Source organism: Panthera uncia, assembly GCF_023721935.1.
Source record: "Panthera uncia isolate 11264 chromosome A1 unlocalized genomic scaffold, Puncia_PCG_1.0 HiC_scaffold_17, whole genome shotgun sequence".
In the NCBI taxonomy this organism is placed as follows: Eukaryota; Metazoa; Chordata; class Mammalia; order Carnivora; family Felidae; genus Panthera; species Panthera uncia.
Window position 1 is genome coordinate 93774660 of NW_026057577.1, and position 17522 is coordinate 93792181.

The 17522-nt window shown below is 41.2% G+C and overlaps 1 protein-coding gene across 3 annotated transcripts in view; it reads right to left on the reverse strand.

Annotated features, from left to right (window-relative positions):
- The window catches only part of DOCK2 (dedicator of cytokinesis 2), a 415558-nt gene that overhangs the window by 216783 nt on the left and 181253 nt on the right, over window positions 1–17522 (reverse strand). For all 3 annotated transcript variants that reach the window (XR_007461385.1, XM_049647803.1, XM_049647801.1), the window contains exon 27: window positions 17021–17116. Coding sequence is in view for 2 of the 3 variants with exons in the window: in XM_049647803.1 (XP_049503760.1) it covers window positions 17021–17116 (96 nt within the window). In the remaining variant the exon portion in view is untranslated. The remainder of the gene's footprint in view (window positions 1–17020; window positions 17117–17522) is intronic.

Genomic DNA, 17522 nt, shown 5'->3' on the forward strand with positions numbered 1-17522 from the left:
TTGACTAATCAGGACGTTTGAGAGAGAACTGAAAGGAAAACAACTTTCCTGTCATGTGATTCCTTTTTTTTTTTTTCCCTGCATTGTCCATGACCCATCTAAAGCCAGCTTGTTTACCAATTTAAGGCGGGAAGAGTCATGGGCATAGAATCAGAAGTCTTGGGTTTGATATTATTCTGCCACTTTCTTTTTGCTAGGTGACTTTGGGAAAGTTAACCTCTGGGAGCCTCTGACTCCTTATAATACTGAACATAACCTTTGTCTTACAAGGATGTCTGACAATGAAGTGAGTAAAAGCCCTGAGCACAATGTAGGGTACACAACAGGTGCTCACTAATTGCATATTCGTTCATTTGCTGATTGGAGTAAATTGGGAGAGAAGATGCAAGATGCCTTCATGGGGATGCGGTAGGTTTTCAGAAGCAAGCTTAAGATTTTCTCAGTCAAAAAATGGTATTGATAAGGAGTAAACTCTTCTTGCTTTTATTAAGACCAGAAACCATGACAATGAATTGTTAAGTGACAAAGTCCTCAGTGATCCAGAAGAATATGAATGTATATTAAACACAGCATAGCACTCTGAGAAACGAAAGATCCTTGTTTCATGGAATAAATATCCTTGAGGTGAAAGACACTGCAAGAGCTGGGTCCGTGCCATTTTCAGCATGAGGCAGTCAAGTAAGGCTCGATGAGTCGTCCAAGGGCTCACAGCAATCACTTGGGGAAGTCAGTGCTGGAGTAATGTAGTGGTGGGTGGAATATGTGAAGGTCGATGGGACCCCATGGCCCCGGGTTAGTTCCAGGAACCACTGACACTAAACTTGAGACCAATTCCGACTGGCAGGTTCAACTTCCTCATTAGCTGAGCAGAGGTCTCAATACCCTTTGCTTGAAAAGGCTTTCATTTCGAGCTGCTCAAGGCAACTTGCTGTATGCTAAAAACATATTTTTTTTTAAGTCCCAAGAAACATAGGCATTTTATGATCATTATGCTCATAAAGCATGGCTTGCAATGAAAAGAGCTGCCGGACAAAGCCACACCCAACCAACACTGTTTGCGTTTGGTGTAAACTATGTTTGACAAGCTTAATATTCAAAAGCCCTTTGAGCTTCATCTCAACTTCATCCCCATCTTTTAACCAACTTACAGCTTGAATTCTAATTGATCACATCTATCACCCCTACTCCTGAGGTTTCCCAAATGTATGATTTCAGCCTGCCTCCTACAGGACCCTCAGCCCAGGAAGAGCAAACCTAGAGTTTGGTTTTCTCACTGCCAGATGAAGCCAGGTTCCAAGATAAACACGCCTCTCCTCCACTGCTGGCATCCTGTCCCAAACCCCTTCTCTCAGATGGCCTCCACAAATGTCCCAACTGGTCCCCCAACATATACTCCCTTTCCATTGCAGCATATTCTCCACATTGCCGCAAAGACAATTACTGCAAAATTTAGATCTGACCCATGTCACACTCTGGCTTCCTGACAAATTTAGAAAGTAAGACCAGGTCTGTCACCCAGAAGGGCCCATCTGACTCTCCCATGGAAGCTTCCATCTCAGGCACTTCCCCTGTCTGCTCTACAGACCCATTATCCTAACACATCCTTAAGGATCTGTGTAAGCTTTTCTGTCTGCCCGGAAAAATCTACTCGATGTCATCCTCCCCTGGTCAGTTTCCAGCTCTACTGGGACTTCCCAGGTAAGGTTTTCCAAGACTACTACCACCACCATCCTAGATCACATGAAAAACTCCTTTTGTATACTCACCTGGCACCAGAGACCCCTCCATCAAAATTCTTGACACAGTTGACCTTGTACATATATTTGTGTCATTCTTTGATGGCTATATTTCTCTCTCATTAGCCTATAATCTTCTTAAGGTAGGAATCCTGCTTATTTTTGCTTACCTTTGTGTCTTTAGCACTTAGCATAATGGAATTCAAATATCTGATGCAGTAATAAATTAATGAATGAACTGGATCCAGTGGATCAACATGAAAAAATGATTCCCAGGGTTTTTTCGTTTGTTTGTTTTCTTGCCTATCAGTCCTCCAGTGGGGATGGTGCCACTGGAATCTATAGGCTCTATCTTTCCCCCAGGAATATCCATCCTTCTACTGATTAGTAAGCAATGTGCCCAGGGCTTGTAATTCTACTATGGTCTACCTGGCACTCAGGACCCAGGAACATCAAACCACTATCATCCTACCCCCACTGCCAACCTCCTAATACCTTTATTCTGAAAGTTGACAGCCCAGTTTAACCTTGTTTCAGAACAAATTGCCATCATAATTAAATCCCAATGCATTTTTCACATTTTACCAAGATACTGCCTTACTATATGAAAGAGGAAATTAGTTTTGAAATTAAAGCAGATTGTTAACTATTTTCTCTGTAATGTTTTCATTAAAATGCCAAAATTTATTACATGTGACCTAGTCCCTTTTATAGAAAATGCAATTTAAAGGAGACAGGGTCTATGTAACTGAAGAAACATTTTGGGCAGAGCATTTTGCCTTGGTTTAAACCACAACTAAAATGAAAAGACAATAAGCATCAAACCAAAGGATTATTTGCTCCAAAGCAAATAAAGCATTTATTATCACGAATGGCCTCACAAATTCTTAGAATCCACAACCATATTATATTAAATTTCATTCAAATAAAACCATTTTTTTTTCTCCTGGCAAAACTTCAATATGTATTTTTTTAAATCATCAGCTAAACACAATGACCTCCCATTGGTGCTTGGGTTTGGTTTCCCAGGTAGCACATGTGTTGTGATACCCTGGTTATGCTGACAGAAAAGCCTTCATTCTCCTGAGCCAAATGGGCTGAGTCACTTTAATTGATGAAATTGAGAGTGGTTCACATAGCTCTTTCAGCAAGCACTCCAAGCCTGACTGAATCCAATCCCACATGCAGAAATCCCATATGGGTGATGGAGAAGAGAAGTCATGAGCTGTTGCCATTGTTTTTTGTTTGCTTGTTTGTTTCAAGATAGAAAACAATGTGCTGTCTATAGTTAGGGATCAAGGGGAGCAAATTCAAAGCCATGTAATGAACTCACCACTGACCTGAATGGATTTCCTGAATAGATCCTTCCCTCTTCTCCAGAACCATGTATCCACCAGCTCCAGGGAAACTTCTCAGATCAACCCCAGCCCTAATCACTTTTTTTCAACAGTTATTGATTCCCTTCACTGTGTTGGTCAAGAAAATCATAGATGCAGCTTGCCTTATAGAGCTTATTATGGCCCAGAGAAAGGTGATGTGTTCTGACAATAAGCACATGTCCTTTTCTGATTCACGCACCTGTATGTAACACCCACCTTCCCTCCTTTTGACCCTCTTAAAGCAGTCTTCATTATTCTCTTGTGATGATTATTTGTCTTAAATTATAGCTATTTCTAGTCCTCCCTTCACCCCTTCTTTCCCCACTATATGTTGTGTCCTGAGAGTGGGAACTGCTTTCCTCAGTTTGTAAAGTCAAGGAGGTCCTTGTTTAACTGAAATGAATGACTTCACCATCATGAGCCCTTGACTGTTCTATGTAGACCACTGTACTGGCCTTCAAGGGCTACTTTCTCTACTTTTCCAGCTCCCTTGGATCCAGCTCTCTCCTGGCTGCCTGAGGGATCTCTTTAAGACACACATCTGGCCATTACCTGGTTTCTACAACACCCTTAAAAGCACCCCACCAGCATCCTAGAGCATAACAATCCTCCCACAGCAACACAATTTCCTTACAATCTGACTGCAATCTAGTATGTATTGCCTAACTTCCTACTATTCTACTTCCCCCTATCTCTGACTCCTTGTCATCTCGCAAAAAAGTCAGAGGCTATTGCATATCAGTGACTTAATACATGCTGTTCCCTCTACCTGGGACATTGTTCCATTACCTATCTATCATGGAAAATAATTTTCATTTGGGAGGAATAAATGAATATGAGCCATGTTACTACTAATTATGATAATAAAGGCTCTAGCTTCTTGAAGTTAAAATGGGCTGTTAAATGCTTTGCTTCCATTAACTGATTTATTTCAAGGTAGCTTACAACCACCCCATTTTCCAGGAGAATAATTGAGGCTTAGAGGGTAATAGTAATGTGTCCATGTATACAAGTATGAGGTGGTGAAGACTGGACTGCCTTCAAGGTCTGCCAAACTTGGGAGCCTGGGCTTTTACCTCCTATGCCAGACAGCAAGTTGCAATTTAAATGTCACCTCCTCTCTGTAACTTTTTCTGATCATCCCCCGCCCCTGCCATGGGATTAGTCACTCCATCCTCCCAGTACTCATGGAGCTTTGAACAGGCTGCTGCTTATATTATCTTGACATTTCTTTTGTCAAGCTCTCATGCACATCTCCACCAGGGAGCAAAGTCCTGGGGGACAGAAATTGTCATCTGAATCTCTATGGCCCTCTAGGTGTTTATCACATTGCCTAAAATGCTATATGTGCTTCATATATGATTGTTGAATGAACTGGGAGAAAATAGGGAGATGAAAACGTTAGGAGGAAAAACAACCCATGGTACAAAGACCAGAACAAGGCTAGAAGTACTGACTTCTGCCCCTGACTTTCTGCACAATTTTGAACAAGTACGTTCACCTCCATCCCCCACATCTGTCTTTAAAATGAAACCATCTGCCTTTCTGGCTTCACAGGCTGGTTAGAAGAAAAGTAAAATTATATACATGAAAATGCTTCAGTAAGTTTGACTATCTCATTAATTCCTATTTTTAAAGAAATAGTGTTTGAGGATTTTTTTTTCCTGATTATAAAAGGAAAGAAAAATCATTTTAGAAAAAAGTGAAGCTACAGAAATGTACAAATCATGTGTCACTTAAGCAGAAGATATCAACATAATTTTAGCTTCAGAACAGAGTCTCTGGGCCTGACCTCTGGGAGATCCAGGGATTCTGGTGAGGGGCCACATGTCTTCCCTCCCTGGCTTCCAGGATCCCTGATGGCTTTCTTTTTATTTTGGGGTCTTTTGACCCTTTCTCTATATTTAAGACATAGAATTTCCTCATGTTATTAAAAAATCATCATCAATATTTAATGACTGCACAAATGCATCACTGGATGAACATAGCATAAATCTAGAAAAAGGGGGTTCTGATCTTGAAGAGTCATTTGACGGCATTGATTCCTTTGAGTCCCTTTAGAAGGTCAACACCCGGGAAAGAACAGCATGGACCCTTGTGGGGGAGCCTGCTGCATTCAAGGTTGTGCTGACAGGGTCTCTCAGGATAGCTCCAGCCCCGCAACAACATTCCCAGGGAAGGACCCTCTGTGATGGGATTTCTCCTTTTGTCTGGGACTCAAGCTTTTGTAGCAGACATATGGCATCTGGTTTCATCTCAAGGGGGCTTTGTGCACAGCCCAGCTGTAGCAATAGCTTAATAATACTTCCCAAATCCAGGAGAGATCCCAAGTCAGGGCCACAAAATAGTTTGTCATCTGATACATAACATTTGCATCAAAGCAAGAGAAGACTCCAGTACTGAAGGAGAATAATAATGGCTCTTCTTTACCAAAGACCTGCTAGGTGGTAAGCCCCATGTGATGGGCTTTAGACATGCTTTTTCATCCAATCCCCACCATTATACCCCCATTTTATAGATAAGGGAACTGAGGAACAGAGAGCTGTGAAGTGAAAAGACTTCCTAGCTGTGGAATAAGGTCTTCTCACTCCCTAAGAAAAGTATGACCAGTTTCCAACTAGTAAAATCCTTTCAAACTCGAGACCTTGGGACCCAACTCCACAGCCCTTAGAAAGCAATGTTGGGTGTGAGAGCACTCAGTCAATGCCCAAATGGCAGACATTCTAAAGTTTCCAAAGTTTCCAAAGTTCTCCAAGGACAAGAAAAGGCTGGCCTCTCCTCCAGTGCCAGGAAATAGGACAGCAGATATAGTGAAGTCTTACCTTTAAGAATATACTTAAAATTACTTGTTCAAAATCAGGTCTGGCTCCACTTACGGAAAGCTAAAAGGCACTGAGATATTTGGATGTAATTTCATTAGGGCGATGATGTACCAGTCATGCATTTCCTAGTACTCCTTATACAATTCCTAAACCCCGTCTCTGTCTCTCCCTCTCTGGGTACTGACAACAGCAGTGTGTTTCCTATGCTGCTTGCCACCAGCTTCTCCAGGGCCTAAGCTCACCTCCTCTGTAGAATCACATGTTGTGTGTCACTGCATCACACGTGAGACTGTTATGGTAGCAGCAGCAACAGGAGAGTGCTTATTATCTAGGAGCATTCTGTCCTCATAGCAGAGGTTTGCTCAACTGGACAGACCAGGGAGGCTGCAGTAGCTGTTTTAATGAATTTAGGAACCTCACGTTTCCCTTTCATTTTCATCTCTGTGGCTCATCATGGAACAGAAGGAAGGTTGGGAGAATGAAACCAGCTCTTTTTTATGCCCCAGTTCTGAAACTTTGTCTGGAAGAATTCTACCACATAGGGCTCATGAAGTATTTGGGAATTTTATATAGGAAAGACCTTCATGGGAAAGCTTGACATGAAACAAATCTTCTCTCATCTTATTTTTTTTTTTAATTTTTTTTAATGTTTATTTATTTTTGAGACAGAGAGAGACAGAGCATGAACGGGGGAGGGGCAGAGAGAGAGGGAGACACAGAATCGGAAGCAGGCTCCAGGCTCCGAGCCATCAGCCCAGAGCCCGACGCGGGGCTCGAACTCACGGACTCACAGACCGTGAGATCGTGACCTGAGCCGAAGTCGGACGCTCAACCGACTGAGCCACCCAGGCGCCCCTCTCATCTTATTTTTTAAATCAGAATTATTTTAAAGCTAGACATTAATTTGTACTTTTCATTTTAGTTTGTTCTTTCCATTCATTCATTTCCACAGCTTGGATAAATGCCAGCCACATGCCAAGTCCTAGGCCTATGGACAGGATCTTCAAAGATAATGGGATACAATCTCTTTCCTCAAGAATCTTAGTCTACTGTGGAACATAGACAGGTAAAGAGAAAATTCCATTATGATATGGTAATACTGTAATTTAAAAATGGGCAAAGAACAATGAGATCACTGAAGAAAGATGATCTTGAGGAATGAGAGAAGATTTCACAGACCAGGAGATGGAGATAAGGCCAAAAATACTGCTCCCTGTTTCAACCCCCTTACTCTTCCTCTCCATCTATTCAAATTTTCATGTTACTCAATAACTAGACCCAATTATATGAAGTCTACCTTGATAACTGACTTCTGTGCATACATGCTATGGGTTCCTTGGAAGTTGAGATACTAATTAATTTTTTTTGCATATATACTTTAGGCCATGTACTCTTTGATATGCAATTACCAAAATCCTTTTTAAAGTAAAACTTCCTAGGGTGCCTGGGTAGCTCAGTTGGTTAAGCATCTGACTCTTGATTTTAGCTCAGATCATGATCTCATGGTCATGAGATCAAGCCCATGTCAAGCTCTGCTCTGGGCATTGAGCCTACTTAAGATTCTTAAGATTCCCTCTCTTTCTCTCCTTCTGCCACAGCCCTATGTTCTCTCTCTCCCTCTCTCCCTCTCTCTCTCAAAAATAAATAATAAAATAAAATAAAACAAAATAAAAAAGTAAAACTTCCCCACCCACAGGACATAAGCACCCTCTACAAGACCATATCAAGCAGCAACCAAGCTACCCCAAGCTAATGATGCCACCTCTTGGTACCAACTGGAATTTCAGGACTCTTATATAATGTTTCTTTTTCTTAACCTGATCTCCCCCTAACACATACACATACACTTACACATACACACATTTACTCTTTTAAGTTTTTCAAGTTTTATCTCAGAAAAACAATGTCCCAGACATGCACAGTGAAATGCTTAAGATGGTGGCTTCAAACTCTGTGGACCTGGATTTGGATTCTGTATTCCTCCTTCCCCTGAATGTGATGCTGGACAAGAGCTCAAACCCTCTGATCACTGTTTCCTTTCTGAGAGCAGATAATAATTTTTTGTCAACCTCACAGATTAAACGTGATAATGTCCTCAAATTTCCATCTCTGCCACACAGTAAGCACCCTAGAAATTTTAACTGTGATCATCTCCAACATATATATCCTCTGAAGAAAATGAATACATCCTTTCCCCAATTCTTTCCATTTGGTCCAGTTATTCAATAACAATTCTCTCTCCTCCCTTACTCTCCTAGTCTAATCATGCCCTAAGGGTGATAATAGTAACACTTGCATAAGGGTAATGCAAGTAACACTTGCATGTTAAGGAAAAGAATCGTGGTTTGTATGTAAATAAAGTAAATAGCAGAAATCTTCCATTCCTTCAGCAGTGTTCATTCAGGTCATCCTATATGCCAGGGACATTGTGTTTCCTACAGATGCAGAAGTGATGAAGACATTGTTCTGTAGTGCTAGGAAGAATGTTCTCGTGACCGTGTGATGAGTACATGAGACTAGTTCATGCTGAAGAGAGCAGAGGGGTACCAACTTGCATGAGTGGAATGTGGGTCAAGATGTGCCTCCAGGCCAATACATGAAAGAAAAAGAGGAGTTTTCGAGGAGGAAGGTTTTGCAAAGAAAGGTAAGAGGAGTATATTCTAGACAGAGGGAATGGCATGCAGGAGAATGCAAAGAAGAAAAGGAACATTCTGTAGCTAGCAGAACAGTTCCATCAATTTGGCACAAGAGTGGGAGGTCAAGAGCATAGGGGAAAGAGGCAGGCCTGTACTGGGCACACTGAAGGCTGTGGTGAGCAGCTGGGCCATTATCTTCAGCCACGGTGAGGCCACTGAGGCTTGCCCACCAGGAAAGCTCTACGTGATAAGACCACATGGGCTGCAACAGGAAGAATTCAAAAGGGACAAGAGAGGAGGCAGTGTGTCTTGGTAGTAGCTACAGCAGAGGAAGTGGTGAGAGACAGTCATGGCCAGACCCCAGTTAGTAGCATTGATGGTAGAGGGAAGCTCTGGATTAGAGAGGCCTTTAGACACAGAACCTGGTGGTCTGCTCAAGAAAGTGGGCACAAGCTGTGTGCAGAAGGGGACGGAGACTTGAGATCATTTCACACTTCCATTCTAGCTTTGTCTTCTGCAAAACCTGCTATTTTGTAAGTCCCAAGACTCCAGGCTCTTGTTCTGACTTTACAGATTCCCATAATTGAGGAGATTGATTCTAAATATATCACTGTCATTACAAAGCCACCAAGAATCCAGTGCCACTTCGCAGGTTTCTGAAAGTTGACATGTAGGTCATCTCACCAGACTGCAAGGTCTAGGCAGAGCAGCATCTGGAGCTTGGAGGTGCCCATTATTACCTTTAAAATATTCGATGCCTAAAGAACAATTTAAGGTCTTAGTGGTGTAGGAGTATATACTATGCTATTTAAGAGGAGGAACTCTATAAACAGCTTTGCCTGGGTTCAAGTCCCAGTTCCTCCACTAACAAGTTGTGTGATTATAGGTAAGTTATATAACCTCTCTGTGTCTCAGTAACCTCAGATGTAAAATACGAGTCTCTGAGGCAGGTTGAGAAGTAAGACACATAAGGTGCTTAGCTCTTTGCCTGGAAAACAGACGATTTGCTCAATAAGTAATAACTTTGTTGTAAGTATTGTTTGTTAACAAAGTGTTGGGTTGCTGAGTGAAGGTGTGGAGTCAACCAACCACTTCTGGCTTGGAACCTCACATCCTCCTGTCCTAGACAGTCCTCACACCTGCTCTCCATGGGACAGGTTTGGGTGGAGGTGGCACTAACTGTCTTGCTGTGGCCCCTGCACAAGCATCTTGAAGTCTGTGGGCTCACAGTGTATCAGAGAGTGGTCATGTAGGTGGGCCATTTGCCATTTGGAAAGTGAAGTCAGAACTTGAAAATCCTGGCTCTCTGATACTCAGGTGTTTCCTGGAGTCTTCAGCACTATTGTGAGGTGAAGCAGTGGAGGATGGGGCGATCACCACCTTTTTTTTCCTTCCTTTTTGAACAAACTGCTCTGAATTTCCGGAGCTGGCTTGATGCCAGCTGCATTTACCTTTATTTAATCACTCAATAGACTCCTCTGCAAAAACCGGGGTAATTAGGCCCAAAATATATCACCCAGAGGCTTATTTTAATTACCCGAAATAAAAACTAGATCCCAATTTCAACAAAATTACCAGATTGTTCCCCTTCCAAGAATTTCTGGCAGTGTGTAAATTCCCTGGTTGATTCTCCCTATGAGATTGTCCATCCCCAGCACTAAGGAGGCCACACACAGGGAACAGCCTTCTGAAGACCAGTCAGCAGAAGGATGTAACAGTCAGGGAAGGTTCTCTGAGACAGCCCCCTCACCTACCCAAAAAAATCTGAGAAGTTTTCCTCGCACTGTTCTAAGACCTACAGGATAGCACAACAGACACACGCTCTGATGTTGGACATCCCTAGTTCACATCCCACCTTGCTACTAGCCATGTGACTTTGACCATGATGTTTTCATCCTCTGATGCTCAGTCACTCTATTCTCCCAAACAATGGGAGATGATGACAATTACCCATGAGGAATCAAAGACATGCTCCATCACATCTGATTTCCAGTCAAACTTTTTTTTTTTATTTTTTTTAATGTTTATTTATTTTTGAGACAGAGAGAGACAGAGCATGAACGGGGGAGGGTCAAAGAGAGGGAGACACAGAATCTGAAACAGGCTCCAGGCTCTGAGCTGTCAGCACAGAGCCCGACGCGGGGCTCGAACTCACAGACTGCAAGATCATGACCTGAGCCGAAGTCGGCCGCTTAACCGACTGAGCCACCCAGGCACCCCTCAAACTTTTTTTTAACATCGCTGAAGATTACAATCAATGCAAAAATAAGCCTCTGTGTCACAGTTTAATTGGTAGCATGATCTCTTTCATATGGGCGCATAAAATCATAGTGATTCTTACATTTGATAAAATAGGACATGTAGCACATAGAATCCATTCCCTGGTAAAATGTTAAGTTCTCGGGTTATTTTTTTCCATTACTCTTCTGCTCTTATACCACAGCCTTCTTAACCAAAAATATGCAAAAGAGAATATGGGTTCTACAAGAGCTTTTGGACTGGGCTGGAAAAACACCAAAGATTTTAGTCAATACATAGTATTTGTAAGTATCCTGCATACATCACTATTCTAGAATCTTATGCTTATGACAGACATCACTAATCAATTCAGTACTTCTTCCCCTGAACACAGATGTAGCCTCTGATTCTTTCTCAGGGCAGTACTACAGGCAGCTATTACCAATGCACCCAACCTGGCATATGAAGCAAAATCTATTTTACATCCCTGACTCAGGATCTTGGGAGATGGAAAAAAGAATAAGCATTGGCCAAATCAGAAAAGTTAAATATATGAAAAAGATCTTAAAAATGATAGAGTTCATCGCACAGAAGAAACCAAGGTCTAGAGGGGTGATATTGGCACAAAGTCACAGAGCCAACTATGCAGAACAAGTATGGACAATTTCTCATGTTCACTCTTAAGGACAGGGAACTAACTGGTGGTTGCCAGGGGGGAGGAAGGTAGGGGGATGGGTGAAATGGATAAAGGGGAGTGAACTTATCTTGATGAGCACTGAGAAATGCGTGGAATCGTTGAACCACTATACTGCACACCTGAAACTAATGTAACACTATATTCAATTATACTTGATTTAAAAAAAAAAAATTTCCTGTTCTCTCATCTCCAAAATGTCCTTTCTACCAAACCATGCTGCCTTTCTTAGCATCAAGGTCAAACTCCTGGGTAACTTTAGTTAACAAATGTATATCTGATTGATTTGACTCTTGGCAAAGAGAAGAGGGGGAAGCAGTCGTGTAAAAGTTTTTTTGATTTTTGTTTTTGTAAAATTTCCTTTTGCTCATTTGTCACCATCAACACTTCATTGTTTAGGCAAGCAATTTACAGAAAAATTCAGGAATGGCTTTCCAGAAAATGATAATCACAATGTGCTGCGCACAAGAAACAATCCATCCTAGCCCTATGGTTCCTGTAATTTTAATAGCTAACACCTTTTATCACAATGTTCCTACTCCTACAAATTAAAAAAAAAAAGTCACCACTTAATCCCACATAATGACATGCCAATGACCAGGCACCCCACATCCGATCAAGGTCTTCTCAGGATTTCAGAAGTATTAGGCATGTCTGGTGTTTGTCGTAAATATTGTTTAATATTCCCAGGCAATCGAAACTAACCAATAAAAATTATATCTGGAAAATTGAAAGTGATGGTTGGAATGGGGCTCTCTCCTTCTTGTCAAATTTCAATCTGAAATTAAATTGGGGCCTTCAGCACTAAGACAGGGACTCCTGACCTCTGAGTAATTACTTTCCAACATCATTTTCTTTAATTTGGAGGAGATATTTCTGTTCTAAAAGTGCTAGAAAGGACCATTTTATGAAAATAAAGCTACATCTTGAGAAAAATCTGTTTATTCCTTCCTTCTAGTTCAGGCACATTCCTGCTCCTAGTTAGGCGTGCTTTCTACATACCTCCAATACTCCCCACTCAGCCCTCCTGTTGCTGTAATCACACCAACAAACTCAAGAGTCATTGAGACTAATGACACAGCATGTGACTTAGAACCTCTGCAAGGCTCCTGGAATCAGCCCAGGGGATGGGAAAGTATGAACAGACAATTCCTTACACTGCGCCCACATTCCCTGAGATACGGGTTCCTGATACTGAGAGGAAACATTCTTTGAAGAAGGAAAAGCATTCCAAACTAAGAGGAAGACATACAAATACATGAAGGTATGAAACAACATAGCATTTCTAGGGATTATTTCACTCATTAATTTGCTTAACAAACATTCATTGAGTACCCATGGTATACCAGGGGCACTGCTGGAAGCTGAGGGTAAAAGAGTAAGTAAACATGGTCCCTGCCCCCAAGGGGATCCACAGAATGTAGGGAGACTGGAGCACAGAGACAAAAAAAATCACCTTACAATGAACTAAGTACAATGAATCCAATGGCTGAGGTGTACAGGGGGCTCTGAGGGCAAGCAGGAGAGCCAGGTGGGGAGGGACTGAAGCCAGATGTGCAGAAAACAGCAGGATTTGGTGGAAGGCTAGGAGGACAGGCAGGTGAGTGAGAGGGAGGAATGAAGGGCAGCTACTACAGTTCTAGGTCAGTACTGTAAAATGGGATCCTAAATGAAGGGAGAGTATGGAGCAGGCTCCTGGGGGGCTGGTGATGAATTACGTTTGGGGCACAGTGAGTCTGAGGTACTTGAGAAACACCCCATTGAAAGAGGTCATGGTTTTCTTGAGGGCACAGACCATGCCTGACTCATTTCTGAGTCTTCATGCTGAGTATATAAGAGGTTTTCATAAAATAGTGAATGAATAAATAAATGAATATTATGTACAAGAAACACATGTGCAAATGCTTTTTTGTGTTATTTCATTTAATTTCCATAGGAACCCTATGAGGAAGGTCAAGTATTACCCCCTTTTGTAAATAGGCCTAAGCCTTAAAAGTTCTGTGGTATAAGAGAGGAGCTATGTATGGCAAGTTCACAGATAAAAGTGTCTTAGAGAAAGAAAGAGAGAGAGAGACAGAGACAGAGACAGAGAGAACACATGGAAAAATGCTCAACATCATTAGTCATCAGGGAAATGTAAATTAAAACCACAATGAGACACCATTAGAATTGTTATAAATCCACTAGAGTTGTTAAAATCCAAAATACTGACAATACTAAGTGTTAGGGAGGATGTAGATAAATAGAACCCTCATATTGCTTATGGGAATATAAAATGGTCACTATGGAAAACATTTTGGTAATTTCCTATAAGTTAGATATATAATTACCATATATCCTAGCAATTCCACTTCTAGATTTCTACACAAGAGAAATTAAAATATGTTCATTCAAAATTTTTATATGAATATTCATAGCAACATTATTTATAATAGCAAAATGTTGGAATCAATTCAAGTATCTATCCACTAGAGAATGGATAAACAAAATGCTATATGTTCATACAGTGTAATACTATTCAGCAATATAAAGGAATTAAGTACTGATACATCCTAAAATATAAACTTCAAAACCATTATTTTAAGGAAAGAAGCCAGATGTAAAAGACTTTAAATTGTATAATTTCACTTACATGAAATGTCCAAAAAAAAAGCAAATCTATAAAGACAGAGATTAGAATAGTGGTGCTTAGGGATGGATGGGGGATAGAGGGGTAAGGGTGCCATGCAGAGGGACTGCAAATGGAACTTTCAGGAATGAAAGGAAGTATTACAAACTGACTTGTGGTCATGGCTACACAATTATACATTTACTAAAACTCATACAAATTACAATGGTTAAAGTTTAAAGCATGTAAGTTTCACCCCAATGGAAGTGAAAGAAGTAAAGAGAGAAAGAAAGAGAGAGAAAGGAAAGAAGGAAGAAAGGAAGGAAGGAAGGAAAGAAAAAAAGAAAGAAAGAAATTAATAAATAGAAAGAAGAAAGAAAGAAAGAAAGAAAGAAAGAAAGAAAGAAAGAAAGAAAAGGAATAAAGACAGCTGTGTGATTTAGAAGAGGCAGGGAGGTCCCAACCAGGTTGGTGAGATTTGAGCAGCTTCCTAAGGGATGCATTTGTGCTGGACCTTGAAGACTAGATAGTATTTCAATAGATTAAGATGGCACACTAAAGGATTCCAGACAAAGAAAGCAGCATGAGTGAGAAAGTGCCAGGCATGGTTGGGCAATATCCAGACATCCATTTTGTCTGAAAAGCCAGGTGGAGAAAAGTAGATGAAAAAGCTGAGACATGTGGTTGTGGCCAGATCACAGATGCTGAGAATGGTCAGGCTAATGCATTTAAGACTTAACTGGGCACACAGTGGGAACCCACAGAATTTTCCAGAGTAGGGGAGTGTCCTGGCAAAGATTGATGGGGCAGCAATGAGGAATGCATGTTGGAAGGGCTAGCAACCAGAGTACAGCATTAAATGAAAGTCTCAAAAAACTGGGTGTAGTGAATGAGGGCCAAACTATGCTCACATGCAAAGGACAGAGAGATGCATTGTATCAGATAGAAAGGAAAATAATAACAGACACCAGTTATTTGGTGCTTCCTATGATCCAGGCACTGTTTTAAAGAATGACTGTCCTAAAGGAGAGACAGAGAGTTAAGACCTGCTATAAACGGATAAACCAAATAGATGGATGGCCATCTTTAGGTCTAGCTCTAAAGAAGAGGCATAAAGATTAGGGAGGTAATAAAATGTTTATCTCGGGCATGTTATGGAAACCAGAGACATGGAAGCTTATAACTAAATAAGATATGGTGAGACTTCTAAGGAGGAAGGATGGTAAATTAGAAAGTGACAGAGACCAATTTACATGACTCTCTGTCCCAAGAAAGCAGGAGTACCTGGCCCTGAGAGCCCTCTTTATGAATGTCACCACTCCTTTAAATTTACACAGTGTATGGTAAGTAAACATGCATTGACATGACTAAACAGAGCCAAATGGGTCTAAAGAAAATGTTTACCCTCTGTTGTTTCTAGGGATCAAATCCTTACTTGCCCAGCTTTTGTTGAAATAACACTCAGCCCCTTGCTCTGTATCCATGAAGCAAGACTAGAGCATATCGACAATCAACATCCCAAACCTAGCTGAGATCCCAAACTGGCTTCCTGAAAGCTGAATCCAGCTGTTCAGGGCTCAGAGAATGTTTATAAATATAGTTTCTTACTAGCTGCCAACATTTAAATATCAGGACATTTCACATTTTCAGCTTCTCTTGAGAAGCTGGGAGTTTTGGCAACTATATGGCCCAGTTCCATATGGTGTCAATCAATCACAGCTGGGTAGCACTTGTCCTCATTAAACATTAGAGTCCCTGCCTGGTTCATTCACTCATTCATTCACTCATTCATTCAACAAATACATATCAAGTACTTACTATACACAGGGCACTGTTGTAGGGTCCGGAGATACAAATGAACAAAACAAATGAAATCTTTACATTTTGGAGCTCATTTTATCACAAGGAGAGCAAGACAATGAATCAATCAAGGTATACATATTTTTCTAGGTGGTGAAAAGTACTAAGAAACATAAAGAAGTAAGGTGTGGAGCTTGAAAGAAGATTGAGAGGTGCTGGGTATTATACACAAGGTAGTCAGGGCAGGGAAGCCTCTCTGATTTGGTGACAACTGAGCCAGGATCTGATTTACATGAGGAAATAACCCCTCAGTCCTGAGGCAGAGATAGGTCAAGCTGAGGGAACAGCAAATATAATCATGTTTTGTGTGTGGGAGAAATGAGGCAGAGGACATTTCAGGCCCTAGCAATGGTTTGGATTTTATTTTGAGTGAGATGGGAAACCACTGGTGAGTTTGAGCAGAGGAGTAACATAGTGGAACATACTCATTTATGTTGGTGACTGGTCCCCATAAGCATTATTTTTGGCCCTCAATTTAAAGCAAGATGGGCAGAGGTTAAAGGGTTAGAGATGGACTCTTTCTGGAGAGGGAAAATAATCAGACTATGAGGCAGGAACCTCCTGATCTTCAGAATGTAGCATTTGTACAGAAGAATAACCCAAAACTTAGCAGTGACTTGAATTAATTGACATCTACGGGCAGAGTTAACATACAATGAATCCACTTAGAAAACCAAGCACACAAGACACTGAGACTGGGCATTGTCAAAGTCTATGTCAAAAGAAAAGGCTCCTGGTGGATGTGAATGTGGAGCATTCTGTCTGGCCACTTACAAAAAGCTTCTCTCACTCTTTAATCTTTACCAGTGACATTCCATCTCCATTGGCACACTCACCTTAGTTGACAAGTCTTAATTCTTGTTTTATTTCAGCAACTTGAGTTAACTCTTATGTTATCCCAACTCAGATAAGAAAAATCTAACTACTGTACTCCAAAACAAAGTAATGATTGGTGCTAGGCTTTCAACATAATCTGGAGTTCCAGAAAATCCATTCCTTGACCCTGAACAGTTTGAAACATTTGACAAGAGGAAGAGATGTACTCACAATCAGAACATGATCCCGCCCCATCGTGATGACCGTCCGATTCACTGTACGAAGAAGCTGGACCATGATTTCTTGGATATGGTGGTAGGTAAAGGCCTGTAACATAGTCAGAGACATCTGTGTGACAACCAGACATTGTATCTGCACATCTCTTCCAAAGAACATCCAACAGTGGTCAGATGTGGTCATCACCAAGACCTCCACCACCACAACTGCTATCACCACCACCACTATCATCATCACTGTAGCCATTGTTATCATACCTCCATGACCATCATCACCTGGCACTGGGCACGAAGAATTTCATTAACCACCTTAACTATAAGGTAGAGATTAAGAGCCTGAGTTATGGAATCAGAAACTTTTGTTGTAGAATACTAAGTACAGAATTATTGTGCTACATTGGCTGAGTTACTTCTCTGAACCTTGGTTTCTTCATTGGTGTAACAGTCAGGATCTAACCTGGGATAGGTAGGGCATTTACTGCAGAAAATTGGTTACA